The sequence below is a fragment of the Dendropsophus ebraccatus genome, chromosome 9 (assembly GCF_027789765.1).
Source record: "Dendropsophus ebraccatus isolate aDenEbr1 chromosome 9, aDenEbr1.pat, whole genome shotgun sequence".
In the NCBI taxonomy this organism is placed as follows: Eukaryota; Metazoa; Chordata; class Amphibia; order Anura; family Hylidae; genus Dendropsophus; species Dendropsophus ebraccatus.
In genome coordinates this window covers 5,519,338-5,535,950 of record NC_091462.1, presented here as the reverse complement: position 1 = coordinate 5,535,950, position 16,613 = coordinate 5,519,338, and the positions used below count along the sequence as shown (strand labels likewise).

At 47.7% G+C, this 16,613-nt stretch overlaps 1 protein-coding gene across 1 annotated transcript in view; it reads left to right on the top strand.

The window, feature by feature from the left end:
* CNTNAP5 (contactin associated protein family member 5) overlaps nt 1-16,613 on the top strand; it is a 334,380-nt gene that overhangs the window by 291,772 nt on the left and 25,995 nt on the right. Inside the window, exon 19 of the mRNA XM_069982421.1 lies at nt 4,356-4,580. Within this exon, the coding sequence (XP_069838522.1) occupies nt 4,356-4,580 (225 nt within the window). The remainder of the gene's footprint in view (nt 1-4,355; nt 4,581-16,613) is intronic.

Below are 16,613 nucleotides of genomic sequence, written 5' to 3'. Positions count from 1 at the left end.
GACCCCTATCACTACAACCCTATAACTGTGCAGTTACATCCAGTGACTCACATGGGCCGTCTTCTCCGATCTGTCACATTTTCTTTTTCCCTCCATCCAGCCTGGGCCACCTAGAAGTCGTCTTCTGGCTGTGAATCTTCTCTCCAGAATCTGTCAGAGAAACATTTTAGGCTCCAACACATACAGTAGTTAGCCCCCTCTGTACCCCTATATAGTAGTTACACTCCTCTGTGCCCCCATAGTTTTAAGGTGTCCCTGTGCCCCAGTATTGTAGTAAAGCCCTCTGTGCAGCCCCAATATAGTATAGACTGCTGTGTGCTGCCCCCAGAAATATATAGACCCCCTGAATGCTCCCCCATAAATATATAGATCTCCTGTGTGCTCCCCCAGAAGTATATAGACCCCCTGTGTGCTCTCCCAGAAGTATATAGACCCCGTGTGCTCCCCCAGTTATATATATATATAAATCCCCTGTGTGCTGCCCCCAGTTATACATAGACCCCCTGTGTGCTGCCCCCAGTTATACATAGACCCCCTGTGTGCTCCTCCAGTTATACATAGACCCCCTGTGTGCTCCTCCAGTTATATATAGACCCCTGTGTGCTCCTCCAGTTATATATAGACCCCTGTATGCTCTTCCAGTTATATATAGACCCCTGTGTGCTCTTCCAGTTATATATAGACCCCTGTGTGCTCCCTAACCCTTCCCATATAACAGTAATTCTCCAAAACAGACAAAAAAAAAACCCCACTTATACTCACCTGGGCCATGCGTCTTCTCTTCACTGCACTCTTGTGGCAGAGTTACCTGCGGTCACAAGAGGCCGCTCTCCCCATCGCATAACAGTGCACCAACACACCCCTGACCCTGCAGAGCATCACATAACAGTCCACCCACACACCCCTGACCCTGCAGAACATCTCATATCTATGCACCCACACACCCCTGACCTGCAGAACATCTCATATATATGCACCTACACACCCCTGACCTGCAGAACATCTTATATCTATGCACCCACACACCCCTGACCTGCAGAACATCTCACATCTATGCACCCACACACCCCTGACCTGCAGAACATCTCATATCTATGCACCCACACACCCCTGACCTGCAGAACATCTCATATCTATGCACCCACACACCCCTGACCTGCAGAACATCTCATATCTATGCACCCACACACCCCTGACCTGCAGAACATCTCATATCTATGCACCCACACACCTCTGACCTGCAGAACATCTCATATCTATGCACCCACACACCCCTGACCTGCAGAACATCTCATATCTATGCACCCACACACCCCTGACCTGCAGAACATCTCATATCTATGCACCCACACACCCCTGACCTGCAGAACATCTCATATCTATGCACCCACACACCCCTGACCTGCAGAACATCTCACATCTATGCACCCACACACCCCTGACCTGCAGAACATCTCACATCTATGCACCCACACACCCCTGACCTGCAGAACATCTCATATCAATACACCCACACACCCCTGACCTGCAGAACATCTCACATCTATGCACCCACACACCCCTGACCTGCAGAACATCTCACATCTATGCACCCACACACCCCTGACCTGCAGAACATCTCATATCTATGCACCCACACACCCCTGACCCTGCAGAACATCTCATATTTATGCACCCACACACCCCTGCAGAACATCTCATATTTATGCACCCACACACCCCTGCAGAACATCTCATATCTATGCACCCCCCCCCCTGCAGAACATGTAATATCTATGCACACACACACACACCTGCAGAACATCTCATATCTATGCACCCACACACCCCTGACCTGCAGAACATCTCACATCTATGCACCCACACACCCCTGACCTGCAGAACATCTCACATCTATGCACCCACACACCCCTGACCTGCAGAACATCTCATATCTATGCACCCACACACCCCTGACCTGCAGAACATCTCACATCTATGCACCCACACACCCCTGACCTGCAGAACATCTCACATCTATGCACCCACACACCCCTGACCTGCAGAACATCTCATATCTATGCAACCACACACCCCTGACCTGCAGAACATCTCATATCTCGCACCCACACACCCCTACAGAACATCTCATATTTATGCACCCACACACCCCTGCAGAACATCTCATATTTATGCACCCACACACCCCTGCAGAACATCTCATATCTATGCACACACACACCCCTGCAGAACATCTCATATTTATGCACCCACACACCCCTGCAGAACATCTCATATCTATGCCCACACACACCCCTGCAGAACATCTCATATCTATGCACACACACACTCCTGCAGAACATCTCATATCTATGCACCCACACACCCCTGACCTGCAGAACATCTCATATCTATGCACCCACACACCCCTGACCTGCAGAACATCTCATATCTATGCACCCACACACCCCTGACCTGCAGAACATCTCACATCTATGCACCCACACACCCCTGACCTGCAGAACATCTCACATCTATGCACCCACACACCCCTGACCTGCAGAACATCTCATATCAATACACCCACACACCCCTGACCTGCAGAACATCTCACATCTATGCACCCACACACCCCTGACCTGCAGAACATCTCACATCTATGCACCCACACACCCCTGACCTGCAGAACATCTCATATCTATGCACCCACACACCCCTGACCCTGCAGAACATCTCATATTTATGCACCCACACACCCCTGCAGAACATCTCATATTTATGCACCCACACACCCCTGCAGAACATCTCATATCTATGCACACCCCCCCCCTGCAGAACATGTAATATCTATGCACACACACACACACCTGCAGAACATCTCATATCTATGCACCCACACACCCCTGACCTGCAGAACATCTCACATCTATGCACCCACACACCCCTGACCTGCAGAACATCTCACATCTATGCACCCACACACCCCTGACCTGCAGAACATCTCATATCTATGCACCCACACACCCCTGACCTGCAGAACATCTCACATCTATGCACCCACACACCCCTGACCTGCAGAACATCTCACATCTATGCACCCACACACCCCTGACCTGCAGAACATCTCATATCTATGCAACCACACACCCCTGACCTGCAGAACATCTCATATCTCGCACCCACACACCCCTACAGAACATCTCATATTTATGCACCCACACACCCCTGCAGAACATCTCATATTTATGCACCCACACACCCCTGCAGAACATCTCATATCTATGCACACACACACCCCTGCAGAACATCTCATATTTATGCACCCACACACCCCTGCAGAACATCTCATATCTATGCCCACACACACCCCTGCAGAACATCTCATATCTATGCACACACACACTCCTGCAGAACATCTCATATCTATGCACACACACACCCCCCTACCCCTACCCCTGCTGACCAGTGCCCTCAGTGTGGCTTACCTCCTGCTGATCTTATACTCTGCCCTCACTGCCTCATAAACAGCCTAGGAAACTAGCTGCCTCATAGAGCCTAGCAAAGGAAGATAGCTCCTCCCACACTGGTCACATGGGCATGATGTCATCAAAGGTCCTTTACACCTCCTGGACACTCTATTCCTGCTGCTGTATGTAACAGTTACAGTGCAGGGCGGGCCGGCAGACAGGCAGGGGGGCGAGCGGGGGGTAGGATGGATGGGTAAATAAATTACTTACCCATCCAGATGGCGCCCCCTGACGTTTGGCGCCCTAGGCCATCGCCTACCCCTGCCTACTCTTTGTCCCGGCCCTGGTATAGTGTATAATGTATAGTGTATAATATATAGGGGTATAATGTATAGTGTATAATGTATAGTGTATAATATATAGGGGTATAATGTATAGTGTATAATGTATAGGGGTATAATGTATAGTGTATAATGTATAGGGGTGTAATGTATAGGGGTGTAATGTATAGGGGTATAATGTATAGTGTATAATGTATAATATATAGCATATAATGTATAGTGTATAATATATAGGGGTGTAATGTATAGGGGTGTAATGTATAGTGTATAATGTATAGGGGTATAATGTATAGTGTATAATGTATAGGGGTGTAATGTATAGTGTATAATGTATAGTGTATAATATATAGGGGTATAATGTATAGTGTATAATATATAGCATATAATGTATAGTGTATAATACATAGGGGTGTAATGTATAGGGGTGTAATGTATAGTGTATAATGTATAGTGTATAATGTATAGTGTATAATGTATAGTGTATAATGTATAGTGTATAATGTATAGGGGTATAATGTATAGTGTTAGGTTTTTACTGGTTGTGTTTTCTCTTCTGTTGCATTTCTAGAAGTTTCTGCCATGTTTGAAGCTGGAACCTCGGTGACGTATATATTCCAGGAGCCGTATCCAGTGTCCAAGAACAGCAGCGCCTCATCGTCAGCCATATATGCGGATACCGTGATATCCCGGGAAAATATCGCCTTCAGCTTCCTGACAGCGCAGGCCCCGAGCCTCCTGCTCTATGTCACCTCCGTCTATCAGGATTACCTGGCTGTGATGCTCTGCAGGAACGGTGAGCGCCGCCTCGGGGTCTGGGAAAGCCCCTCCCCCCGCGGCTTCTAGGGATGGATTATATATATTATACTAAATATTACTATTGTTCAGACTGAAAATAATTCCCGTCTTCTCCCTTATAATTAGGCTGGGTTCACGACGCGTTTCTGCAATCTGTTATTTTTTTTTTATAATGGAAGTCAATGGAAAGACGGATCAAAATGGAGGTTTTTTTTGCATAAAACAGATTGGGGGGGGGGGGAAATGGACTGGTGTGAAGGCGGTGTGAACCAAGTCTTATTCCTAGAGACAGTGATTCTGAGGGGATAGTAAGTGTTTCCTACAGTAGCTGTTGCAGGATTAGTAGATACGTGTGGGCTGTCATGCGGCCACTGCAGTATAAGAGGGGCAGCCTTGGATATGTGTGACCAGTCAGCTCCCATGGCAGCCAGCATGTCGGCCTATGTTCCCAGGTTAGGAAGAGCAGCTCTGGAGCACAAAAACTGCTGAAATGTCCAGAGACTGTACATCCAGATCAGGTTAAGTATCTTGCACCAGTGGTGGTCCCCTTTAAGAGGAGGCCCCCTGTGGTCATATCTGGCGCTGCAGCAGTGCACTATATATCCATCTTGGCTCTCAGCGATGACCCAGGGGTCGGCACTTGTTAGCTGAGGAGCTGATTATCCCGTCATCCGGTCGGGCTGAGGCCGTGCTCGTCATACGGTAAATAAACCGTGCAGCTCATTTGTTTATGTGACAAGTTTTGCATCAGGATTAAAACGCGTCGGCGGAGCTGCGGTTCTGCTCCTTTACCTCAGCCGCTCCGACAACTAACAAACGCCAGCTCCTCGGGGGAAACGCCAACTAAGGAGCCGATCTCCTCCACAGCTGTTTTATCCTCCGCTTCTTATTTCCTGTAAGCGATCAGGCTGCGGGACTATAGGCCCAGGTCTCCAGCACATTAGCGTGCGCCCTGTAGGAGGCGTAACACCAAACCACACCTAGACATCCAGGATAACTGCCCCTAGACAACCTCGAGCACTGCCACTAGACAGCCAGAATAACCGCCACTAGACAGCCCAGAATAACCTCCACTAGACAGCCCAGGAGCACCCCGAAGCCGCCCACATGGGGAGACCTTTTACACAAACACCGCCCCCTCTATGACCCAGACCATTGGATTAATCCGGCAGACCACAAAAAAATCTCCCCAGAGGTCGGCCTTCCCATGTCTCCTTTCACATTTATAAATGTATGGAAGTAGTGTAATGCTCATCTGCCATAGACAATCTTGTTACTGGACCCTTAAGGTCAGATCCCAGGATGTCGGGACCTATAACAATCCGATGTGATCGGCGGGAAGCCTGGCAGGAAGTGCTCACTTTCCTTGCAGTGACACCACAGGACACATAAGGTATTACACATTGCCCATTCACATCAATACATTGTCTGTGTAATGAAGGACAGGACGGGTCGTCCAGAGCAGGAGAGTGCCCCCCCCATCCCCGCAGGATATGAATGACGCGGTGCGCACTGATAATATTCCCCGGCATCTGACCTCTTCGCTTTAATTGCGTTTTACCATAATTATTCCTCATTGACTGTACAAAGTAAATGAAGATTGCGTCTTCTATCACCGGAACGTTCTTCATCCGACTGATCCGCCATAAATCTTATCCTGCTGAGGAGGGAGGCCAGAAACATGTCGGAGGAGGTAGGGGGAGGCTAGAAACATGGCGGAGGAACGAGGGGGAGGCCAGAAACATGGCGGAGGGAGGGAGGGGGAGGCCAGAAACATGGCGGAGGAGGGAGGGGGAGGCCAGAAACATGGCGGAGGAGGAAGGGGGAGGCCAGAAACATGGCGGAGGAGGGAGGCCAGAAACATGGCGTAGGAGGAAGGGGAGGCCAGAAACATGGCGTAGGAGGAAGGGGGAGGCCAGAAACATGGCGTAGGAGGAAGGGGGAGGCCAGAAACATGGCGGAGGAGGAAGGGGGAGGCCAGAAACATGGCGTAGGAGGAAGGGGGAGGCCAGAAACATGTCGGAGAGGGGGGAGGGGGAGGGCAGAAACATGGAGGAGGGAGGGGGAGGCCAGAAACATGGCGTAGGAGGAAGGGGGAGGCCAGAAACATGGCGGCCAGAAACATGGCGTAGGAGGAAGGGGGAGGCCAGAAACATGGCGTAGGAGGAAGGGGGAGGCCAGAAACATGGCATAGGAGGAAGGGGGAGGCCAGAAACATGGCGTAGGAGGAAGGGGGAGGCCAGAAACATGTCGGAGGGGGGGGGGGGGAGGGCAGAAACATGGAGGAGGGAGGGGGAGGCCAGAAACATGGCGTAGGAGGAAGGGGGAGGCCAGAAACATGGCAGAGGAGGGAGGCCAGAAACATGGCGTAGGAGGAAGGGGGAGGCTAGAAACATGTTGGAGAGGGGGGGGGAGGCCAGAAACATGGCGTAGGAGGAAGGGGAGGCCAGAAACATGGCGGAGGAGGAAGGGGGAGGCCAGAAACATGGCGGAGGAGGAAGGGGGAGGCCAGAAACATGGCGGAGGAGGGAGGCCAGAAACATGGCGGAGGAGGAAGGGGAGGCCAGAAACATGGCGGCCAGAAACATGGCGTAGGAGGAAGGGGGAGGCCAGAAACATGGCGTAGGAGGAAGGGGGAGGCCAGAAACATGGCATAGGAGGAAGGGGGAGGCCAGAAACATGGCGTAGGAGGAAGGGGGAGGCCAGAAACATGGCGGAGAGGGGGGGGGGGGAGGGCAGAAACATGGAGGAGGGAGGGGGAGGCCAGAAACATGGCGTAGGAGGAAGGGGGAGGCCAGAAACATGGCAGAGGAGGGAGGCCAGAAACATGGCGTAGGAGGAAGGGGGAGGCTAGAAACATGTTGGAGGAGGGAGGGGGAGGCCAGAAACATGGCGTAGGAGGAAGGGGGAGGCCAGAAACATGGCGGAGGAGGGAGGCCAGAAACATGTTGGAGGAGGGAGGGGAAGCAGTGGCGTAGCTACCATAGAGGCAGGGTAGGCAGTTGCTATGGGGCCCGTGCAGGAGGGGGGCCCAGGGAAGAAGGTAATAGCGTGTGTCGTTCTGCTTAACCCCTTATGTACTGCAGTGTGTAAATGATCCAATGTTTACTTAAATACTGCAACACAAAAAAGGGTTAACGAGCAGAAGACAGAGATATCTGCTTCACTGCTCTCATAACCACTGACCTCTGTTCTCCAGCTGAGAAGTAGGAAAGGAAAATGGCTCCGTGCAGAGGTCAGGGGTTATCAGTGCACCAGCAGTAAAGCAGATATCCCTTTGTCTTCTGAGCTTTGGGTCACTTACACACTGCAGTACATAAGGGGTTAAGCAGAAGGTAGTCTGCTCCTGCACCTATGTATTTAACCACAAGGGCTCCTAATGGGCCCTTATAGGCAAACAGTGGACTGTCACAGCAAGCAGCCACAGAGCATACACTGTATATATATATACACACAATGCTTTGTCTTGCGCGTAGGGGAGGGGGGGGCTCCTTAAATTTTTTTGCTATGGGGCCCCGTGAATCCTTGCTGCGCCCCTGAGGGGGAGGCCAGATGCCGCCATCTCTGGGGGTCACCGCCACAGTTCCTGTTCTCACCTTCAGCCGGGTTGGAATCTGCCGCCAGGAGCTTCGCCTTTCCCTGTTTATGTGTCGTTCATTAATCCCGACTTTATATTCAATATTTGCAGTTAGAAACCTGAATGTGTGAACGCGGCCACAACCCTGCCCCCCCACCCCCGCCCCCCCTGTGACAAATCTGCAGGAAGAATAGATGTTATTATAACGCAATGAACTTCAGGGCCTTGTTACAATGTAATAGAATTGATTAACCCCGTCCCTCCCCCGTATTTGTCGCACTCAGCACGAGGGTAAACAGAACGAGCTGGCAATTTACTCTCATTGTATCCGACGGGCGGCGAACAAGTGCGGCAGATTGCAACTTAGATTTCTGTCTATTTTGGAGAGAAAAGCGCAGCTGCGTGTGATCTGTGACGCCAATAATATCCGTGATTACAGCAGATGGGGGAGGGGGGGGACGTTATCACTGTGGAGAGTCCGGACACTTTATTTTATATTTAACAATTGGGGCTCTTAAAGGGATAGTTCACAAAAAAAAAACTTCATTCAGATCAACTGGTGACAGAAGTGCCAGAGATTTGTGGTTTATTCTCTCCAGTCTGACACAGTGCTCTCTGCTGCCACCTCTGTCCATGTCAGGAACTGTCCAGAGCAGGAGAGGATTTCTATAGGGATTTGCCACTGCTCTGGAGAGTTCCTGACATGGACAGAGGTGGCAGCAAAGAGCACTGTGTCAGACTGGAGATAGTACACCACTTCCTGCAGGACATACAGCAGCTGATAAGTACTGGAAGACTGGAGATTTTTTAATAGAAGTGAATTACAAATCTGTATAATTTTCTGGCACCAGTTGATTTGAAAGAAACATTTTTTGGTGCACAACCCCTTTAAAGGGTAACTCCGCTTCTATCTGCATACCGAACACTGATTATGACTCGACCATATTCTCTTGGTTCTTTTTTTTTTTTTTTTTTTTTGGCATGGCCTGAAGCCTTCTGGGTAATTGGGAATTCAACATATAGAAAGCATTTCCCAGCCTGAATACGACACAACACTGAGACACATTGTCACCACTTTGTTTTATATATTGTAGCTGCTCTCAGTCACATCCTCTTCTCTAGTTACATCCAAAGCTGCAGTCAGAATGCTTCCAGGTCACATTGTAGCTTGCAGAACGTCTCACAGTATGGCTCCTGTATGGAGCTGGGTCTGCTGCGCTGCATTGTGGGAGATGTAGTGTAGCCTATAGAACAATCTTTTCCCCATCCTATTATGCATGTACAGATAGCGGGGGCACTGGGTGCAGCTCTGGATGTGACTGGAGGATGTCTGTGGAGATGCGGGGCACATGGGGCGCTCGGAGAGGCAGCCGGATAATTGAATTTTCCCCTTCCTTGTTTGAGTTTCATCTTGTCAGATCCCCGCAGTCTCCTTCTCTCTTTTTTCCCCCTTGAAGCAGATGCAGAAACAGCTCTTTTCCTTGTGAATTAGTCCTGACAGCGGCTTTGTAAGCGATTTGCCTCGGTTGGATCTTGCATCACAACATTAACTCATTTTCACAGTTTGTCGGCTTCTAAAGAGAAAAAAAATAATAAAAAAAAATAGAAACAAAAACTGAAAATCCTCCCATTCCTGCTGTGATGAGGAACAGCCGAGCGGTGACATCCCCCCCCCCCCCCCCCCCCCCCCCCCCCGCTGCAGCAGCGTCCCACTCCGTAGTGTCACCGCCTGCTATAACCCAGACACATATAATGGTACAGAGAAGGGAATTCCCTCCAACCCTGAAGCCAATGAGGTCCGTGCATCAATGCGGTTATATACCAGCTATATCTAGTCAGGCTATGTTATATACCAGCTATATCTAGTCAGGCTATGTTATATACCAGCTATATCTAGTCAGGCTATGTTATATACCAGCTATATCTGGTCAGGATATGTTATATACCAGCTATATCTAGTCAGGCTATGTTATATACCAGCTATATCTAGTCAGGCTATGTTATATACCAGCTATATCTAGTCAGGCTATGTTATATACCAGCTATATCTAGTCAGGCTATGTTATATACCAGCTATATCTAGTCAGTCTATGTTATATACCAGCTATATCTAGTCAGGCTATGTTATATACCAGCTATATCTAGTCAGGCTATGTTATATACCAGCTATATCTAGTCAGGCTATGTTATGTACCAGCTATATCTAGTCAGGCTATGTTATATACCAGCTATATCTAGTCAGGCTATGTTATATACCAGCTATATCTGGTCAGGCTATGTTATATACCAGCTATATCTAGTCAGTCTATGTTATATACCAGCTATATCTAGTCAGGCTATGTTATATACCAGCTATATCTAGTCAGGCTATGTTATATACCAGCTATATCTAGTCAGGCTATGTTATATACCAGCTATATCTGGTCAGGATATGTTATATACCAGCTATATCTAGTCAGGCTATGTTATATACCAGCTATATCTAGTCAGGCTATGTTATGTACCAGCTATATCTAGTCAGGCTATGTTATATACCAGCGATATCTAGTCAGGCTATGTTATATACCAGCTATATCTAGTCAGGCTATGTTATATACCAGCTATATCTAGTCAGGCTATGTTATATACCAGCTATATCTGGTCAGGCTATGTTATATACCAGCTATATCTAGTCAGTCTATGTTATATACCAGCTATATCTAGTCAGGCTATGTTATATACCAGCTATATCTAGTCAGGCTATGTTATGTACCAGCTATATCTAGTCAGGCTATGTTATATACCAGCTATATCTAGTCAGGCTATGTTATATACCAGCTATATCTGGTCAGGCTATGTTATATACCAGCTATATCTAGTCAGTCTATGTTATATACCAGCTATATCTAGTCAGTCTATGTTATATACCAGCTATATCTAGTCAGGCTATGTTATATACCAGCTATATCTAGTCAGGCTATGTTATGTACCAGCTATATCTAGTCAGGCTATGTTATATACCAGCTATATCTGGTCAGGCTATGTTATATACCAGCTATATCTAGTCAGTCTATGTTATATACCAGCTATATCTAGTCAGGCTATGTTATATACCAGCTATATCTGGTCAGGATATGTTATATACCAGCCATATCTTTTATCCTGGTCAGGCTATGTTATATACCATCTATATCTTGTATCCTAGTCAGGCTATGTGATATACCAGGCTATATCTTGTATCTTAGTCAGGCTATGCTTGTGTATCAGTTTCTACAGAGGTGTAACGTGAAATCTGTCCGGGGTCCCCATCACTCTCATCACACATCTTCTATAGCTATGGTCTCATATAGAGTTTTGGTCTCTCTGACTCCAGGGCTCGGTGTGCACACAATCTCTTTTATGTCTGGTATAGTCTTTGTAGATCTTGAACCAAGTACAATTGTATTTAAATTTAAGTTGGTTGGTATGAGTCAGAGGATGGCATTAATCCTCTAAGCCCAAGGGAAGGGAAAACCTCCAGCCATGGTTTCTTAGAGGTTTCCTCCACAGGAGGTTTCTCTTCTCCTAAGTGCTAGAGGATGACTCTTAGTGAGGATTTGCTGTATTTAGCACATAGATGTTGCCTGGACCGGTAGCTCTGTATACTGGATAGTATATGCTTTGTATATAGGTTACATTATACTGTGCTCTGTATACTGGATAGTATATGCTATGTATATAGGTTACATTATACAGTGCTCTGTATATTGGTCAGTCTATGCTCTGAATACTAGTCTGACCATATACCACTGTATCCTGTATGCAGCTTCATTCTCCTTTCTGTAATATATGAACAATGGATGACGATTTCTTTGTTTCTCTTCATTTCTGTCTCTGATCTCAGAAACCAATTGACGCTGCGGCACAGAATATATACCGGAATGATCTTGTGGGGGCTGGGACCCTGGACGTGGTGGGTGTCAGTGGGGCGGTAGTCGGATGTTTGAGTAATGGGAGAAGTATGTGCACCCCAGAGTCCAATCGCGGCTCTTCTGATATTAGTTTGTTCTGATGCTCATATTGTTATTCTCTATATATTACTTCTGCGCTGGAGACGACGTTACTTGATTATATCGCCCAAGGTATAAAATTTCACACAGAAAACAAATTTGATTTCTTATGAAAAAAATAGGAGATTTTATTCAAGGGCTTTAAATCTGAGTCTTGTAGGACGTGCGTGGCAGCGGCGGCGGTGCTCGCTACGGATTCACTACATGGTATTAATATCCAGAGCTGTCACTTTAAGTCTCCTCCATTCTGAATAGAAAGGTGTAATAAGTTACTGCAGAGTTCTCTGCCTCCATCTCCCATACATTGTATCCACCCATTACCCCTTAAAGGGCCCCCTACCCAAAAATTCTACAATTCTGGGTTTACTCTGCAGTCCGTTTTTTCATTTGTTTATTGCAAAACTGATGAAAAAACGGATGTATTTGTGTGCAACTGGTTTGATTTGTTTTTTCATTATAAAAAAAAAAATCAAAACGCATCCGTTTTTTTAGCGTACAGAAAAATGTGGGTGATGGTTTAAAAAGGGTGCACACAAATACACTTTTTTTTTTTTTGCAAAAAACTGATGAAGGGTGCGTTCACACGTACAGGATGCGCAGCAGGTTTGATGGCGCAGATTTCAAGTTGCAGATCCAAAGCAAATCAAATCTGTGCCATCAAATCTGCTGCAGATCTGCTGAGGATCCCTAAAAACTGATTGCAAAGAAACGCAGTGTGTACCCAGCCTTAGGGCCCTGTTCCACAGGAGCGATAATCGGCCGAATCGGACCCATTCAGCCTGATTTTGCCGATTTTCGCTCCGTGGAATAGAAAGAACGATCAGCCGATGATCGTGTCATCGGCTGATCGTTCATTTAGGTTCAGATCTAAAATCATCGTTCTCCACCAGCACATCGCTACGGTTGAATAGCGGTGCGTAGTGCCGACCGACGATTTCAGCAGAACCATACATACCAGGCTGCAGGTCTTCTTCTCCCGGAAACGCTGCGGCCAGTGATTGGCTGAGCGGTCTGTCAGTTCAGACAGCTCCGCTCCGAAGCCGATGCTGCCGCACGGGATCGGGAGAAGAAGACCTGCAGCCCGAACAGGTAACAATGTCCTTGCAGCCCTTGTTTCACGATCATCGGGGCCGTGGAATAGGTCCAGTAAACGAGCGCCGATCTAGCAGATCGGCGCTCGTTTACATTGTTGCTCGGCCCGTGGAATCATGGCCCTTAGTCATTCTCTATCTCTGTCAACTTTCTGTTCAGCCACTAGAGATTGTCACACAGTTTTTCAAGAATCTAAAATGACAAAGTGATAGAAGTGATATGAGGAGTGTTGAGCAGAATTCTCCGAACCTGAGTGTTTGACATTTGACTCCCGGTGTCTGGAGAAGTTTGATGCAGCTCTAGGTCATCTGTTGTATCTAGAGATGAGCAAACCGGGTTCGGGTTTGAGTCAATCCGAACCCGAACGATCGGCATATGATTAGCGGTGGCTGCAGAACTTGGATAAAGCTCTAAGGTTGTCTGGAAAACATGGATACAGCCAATGACTATATCCATGATTTCCACATACCCTTAGGGCTTTATCCAACTTCAGCAGTTCATGCTGAACGTTCGGGTTGGGATGGACTCCAGGATGCTCGAGGTTCGTTCATCTCTAGTTGTATCCATCGGTCATAGGTTGTATCCATCAGTCATAGGCTGTATCCATGTTTTCCAAGGCTCCCTAGGGTGACATCCAACTTCTCCAGACGCCGGGAGTCAAATTCAGAGCGTTCAGGTTTGGAGAAAATTACTGAACCAGAACAGTTTGACAAATCCATTCAACACTTGATGTGAGTGAATTTAGAGGGCAGAAAAGTCCTGACCATCTGCTATAGAAGGTTCTGGTGCCCTTTACATGTTCCCACTCCCCTGGCTGGTGCCCCACACAAAAGTCTTGAATAACCCCCTCCCCCATGGCCCCATGGAGGCCACCTTTCCATGGACTCCATTAGGCCTCCTCTCCATTAAGCCCATCAGGTCACCCCTCCATGGACCCCATTAGGCCGCCCCTCTATGTACCCCATTAGGCCTCCTCTCCATGGACCCCATTAGACATCCTCTCCATGGACCCCATTCGGCCTCCTCTCCATGCACCCCATTAGACATCCTTTCCATGGACCCCATTAGGCCTCCTCTCCATGGACCCCATTAGGCCTTCTCTCCATGGACCCCATTAGGCCCCCCCCTCCATGGACCCCATTAGGCCTTCTTTCCATGGACTCCATTAGGCCTCCTCTCCATGGACCCCATCAGGTCATTACTCTGAGTGTTGGGAGATGAGATATCACGAAATGAAGGTCTAATATGTGGGGGGATGTACGGACATGTAATGGAGGGAGCCTATGGCAATGTTCACTCACCGCTTTATTAGCCTCAATTTAGATTCCAAATAGCCGGAAGAAAAGGACCAAAAGCAAAATAATGTTTCTTAATGAGACTCATAGACGATGTGTGAACATTGCCCGAGGCTGCAGGTAAAGAGCTTACACAACCTCACGGCCAATATAAAGCCAGCCACATCATGGCTGCCGCACCGCGAAACCTAAGACATCTATAGTAGGTTATTTGGCTTGGAGGACCAGTAGTGGCTCTGGAGGAGAGGTGCTCTTGGTGGTGGTCCTGGTGGTCTCGTATACTACTCCCCCATAGACCTGCTCACTATTTCTCCACTGTAGAACACCATATGGCAGGGTTGGGAACCTTTGGCCCTCCAGCTATTTGCCTGGACAGCCAAAGCTTCCCCATCCCTGCCGTATGGCAAAGGGTTAACTTGTATCTATTTTTCATTGATCATGTGGCACCGGCATATACCACCGCTACGTACACAGGTTACATATCAACTGCCCTGAATCACATTGCCTCCTCCTGTACCTCTTCATACATGAAGAATGATATCCCCGGTAATACCATGTGCCATTCTGCGTCTCTACAGTATGTAGTATATCTGTTAACTTTCTGGTTAGCGTCAGGCAAGGGTTAACGTGGGAATATAGAGAGTCAATGTGGCTGCGACGTTCTGCAGGGTTGGTACATCCCTCCTCGTGTATCGGGGGGGGGGGGTTGATTCTTTCTGGAGAGATAATGAGACATCGGAAGCTTTGGGACTTGGGGAATACCTCATGGAAATCTCATAATTGTTCCTAAGAAGAAGAATAGGCATCACGTCCGTCCATCACCATAGGAGAGTCCTCAAATATCCATCAACTCAATGATATAAGCCACCAGAGCAAAATGATAACAATAGAATATAGTAGGGAGGGGGTCAGAATGACAGGTACAGGGTCATGTGTTATGGGGAGGGGGTCAGAATGACAGGTACAGGGTCATGTGTTATGGGGAGGGGGTCAGAATGACAGGTACAGGGTCATGTGTTATGGGGAGGGGGTCAGAATGACAGATACAGGGTCATGTGCCTGCTCTCTGCAATGCTGTATGTTGCCTTTGGGTGGCGTTGTACTGGAAATGTTCTCCTCTAGTAACAATAGGGCATTTGGGTGTTTTATCTAGACATGTTTAGTAACATTCAGTAGATTACAGGGATACCACGCAGGGTTTGGTGCATCTATGGGTATAGGCGTTGTGCATGTTGTATACCAACTGGTAAACTAGATTTGTACATAGTGCTTGAAAAGAGTGCCCCTTTAACAGTGACTTCCCTTTAAGAGAAACTTTAACCCTGGGTGCCATCCATTTTAGAGCGACACGGGTCCCGTCCCTTTAAGAGCAACCTGGGTCCCTTTAAGAGCGACTTGGGTCCCTTTAAAAGCAACATGGGTCCCTTTAACAGCGACTTGGATCCCTCTAAGAGCGACCTGAGTCCCTTAAAGGGACCCAGGTGGCTCTTAAAGGGACCCAGGTGGCTCTTAAAGGGACCCAGGTGGCTCTTAAAGGGACCCAGGTGGCTCTTAAAGGAACCCAGGTGGCTCTTAAAGGGACCCATTTTGCTCTTAAAAGGGACCCATTTTGCTCTTAAAGGGACATATTTTGCTCTTAAAGGGACATATTTTGCTCTTAAAGGGACCCAGATCGCTCTTAAAGGGACCCAGGTCGCTCTTAAAGGGACCTAGGTCGCTCTTAAAGGGGCTTAAAGTTTTGCTCAGTGGGAACGGGGCCTTATGGTAAAGATCATTGCTCGGTTACCATGACAATCTTACTCATGTCAGTGAGACAAAATCGTTAAGGACCTTCCATATATTACATCTTCTATTGGCCAATAGTGGACATGTGACTGTGGATGGTGTGATACATTGTCTGACAAGACCTTAGAGTTCCTATTGGCTGCTATATTTCAGCTATTTGCATATGTGCTGTGATTGGCTGTTAGCGGTTAGAGTGTGGCCATTATTTTCAATGGGCCATTATTTTCTATGGGAAATTCAGGAAATTTCTTAAA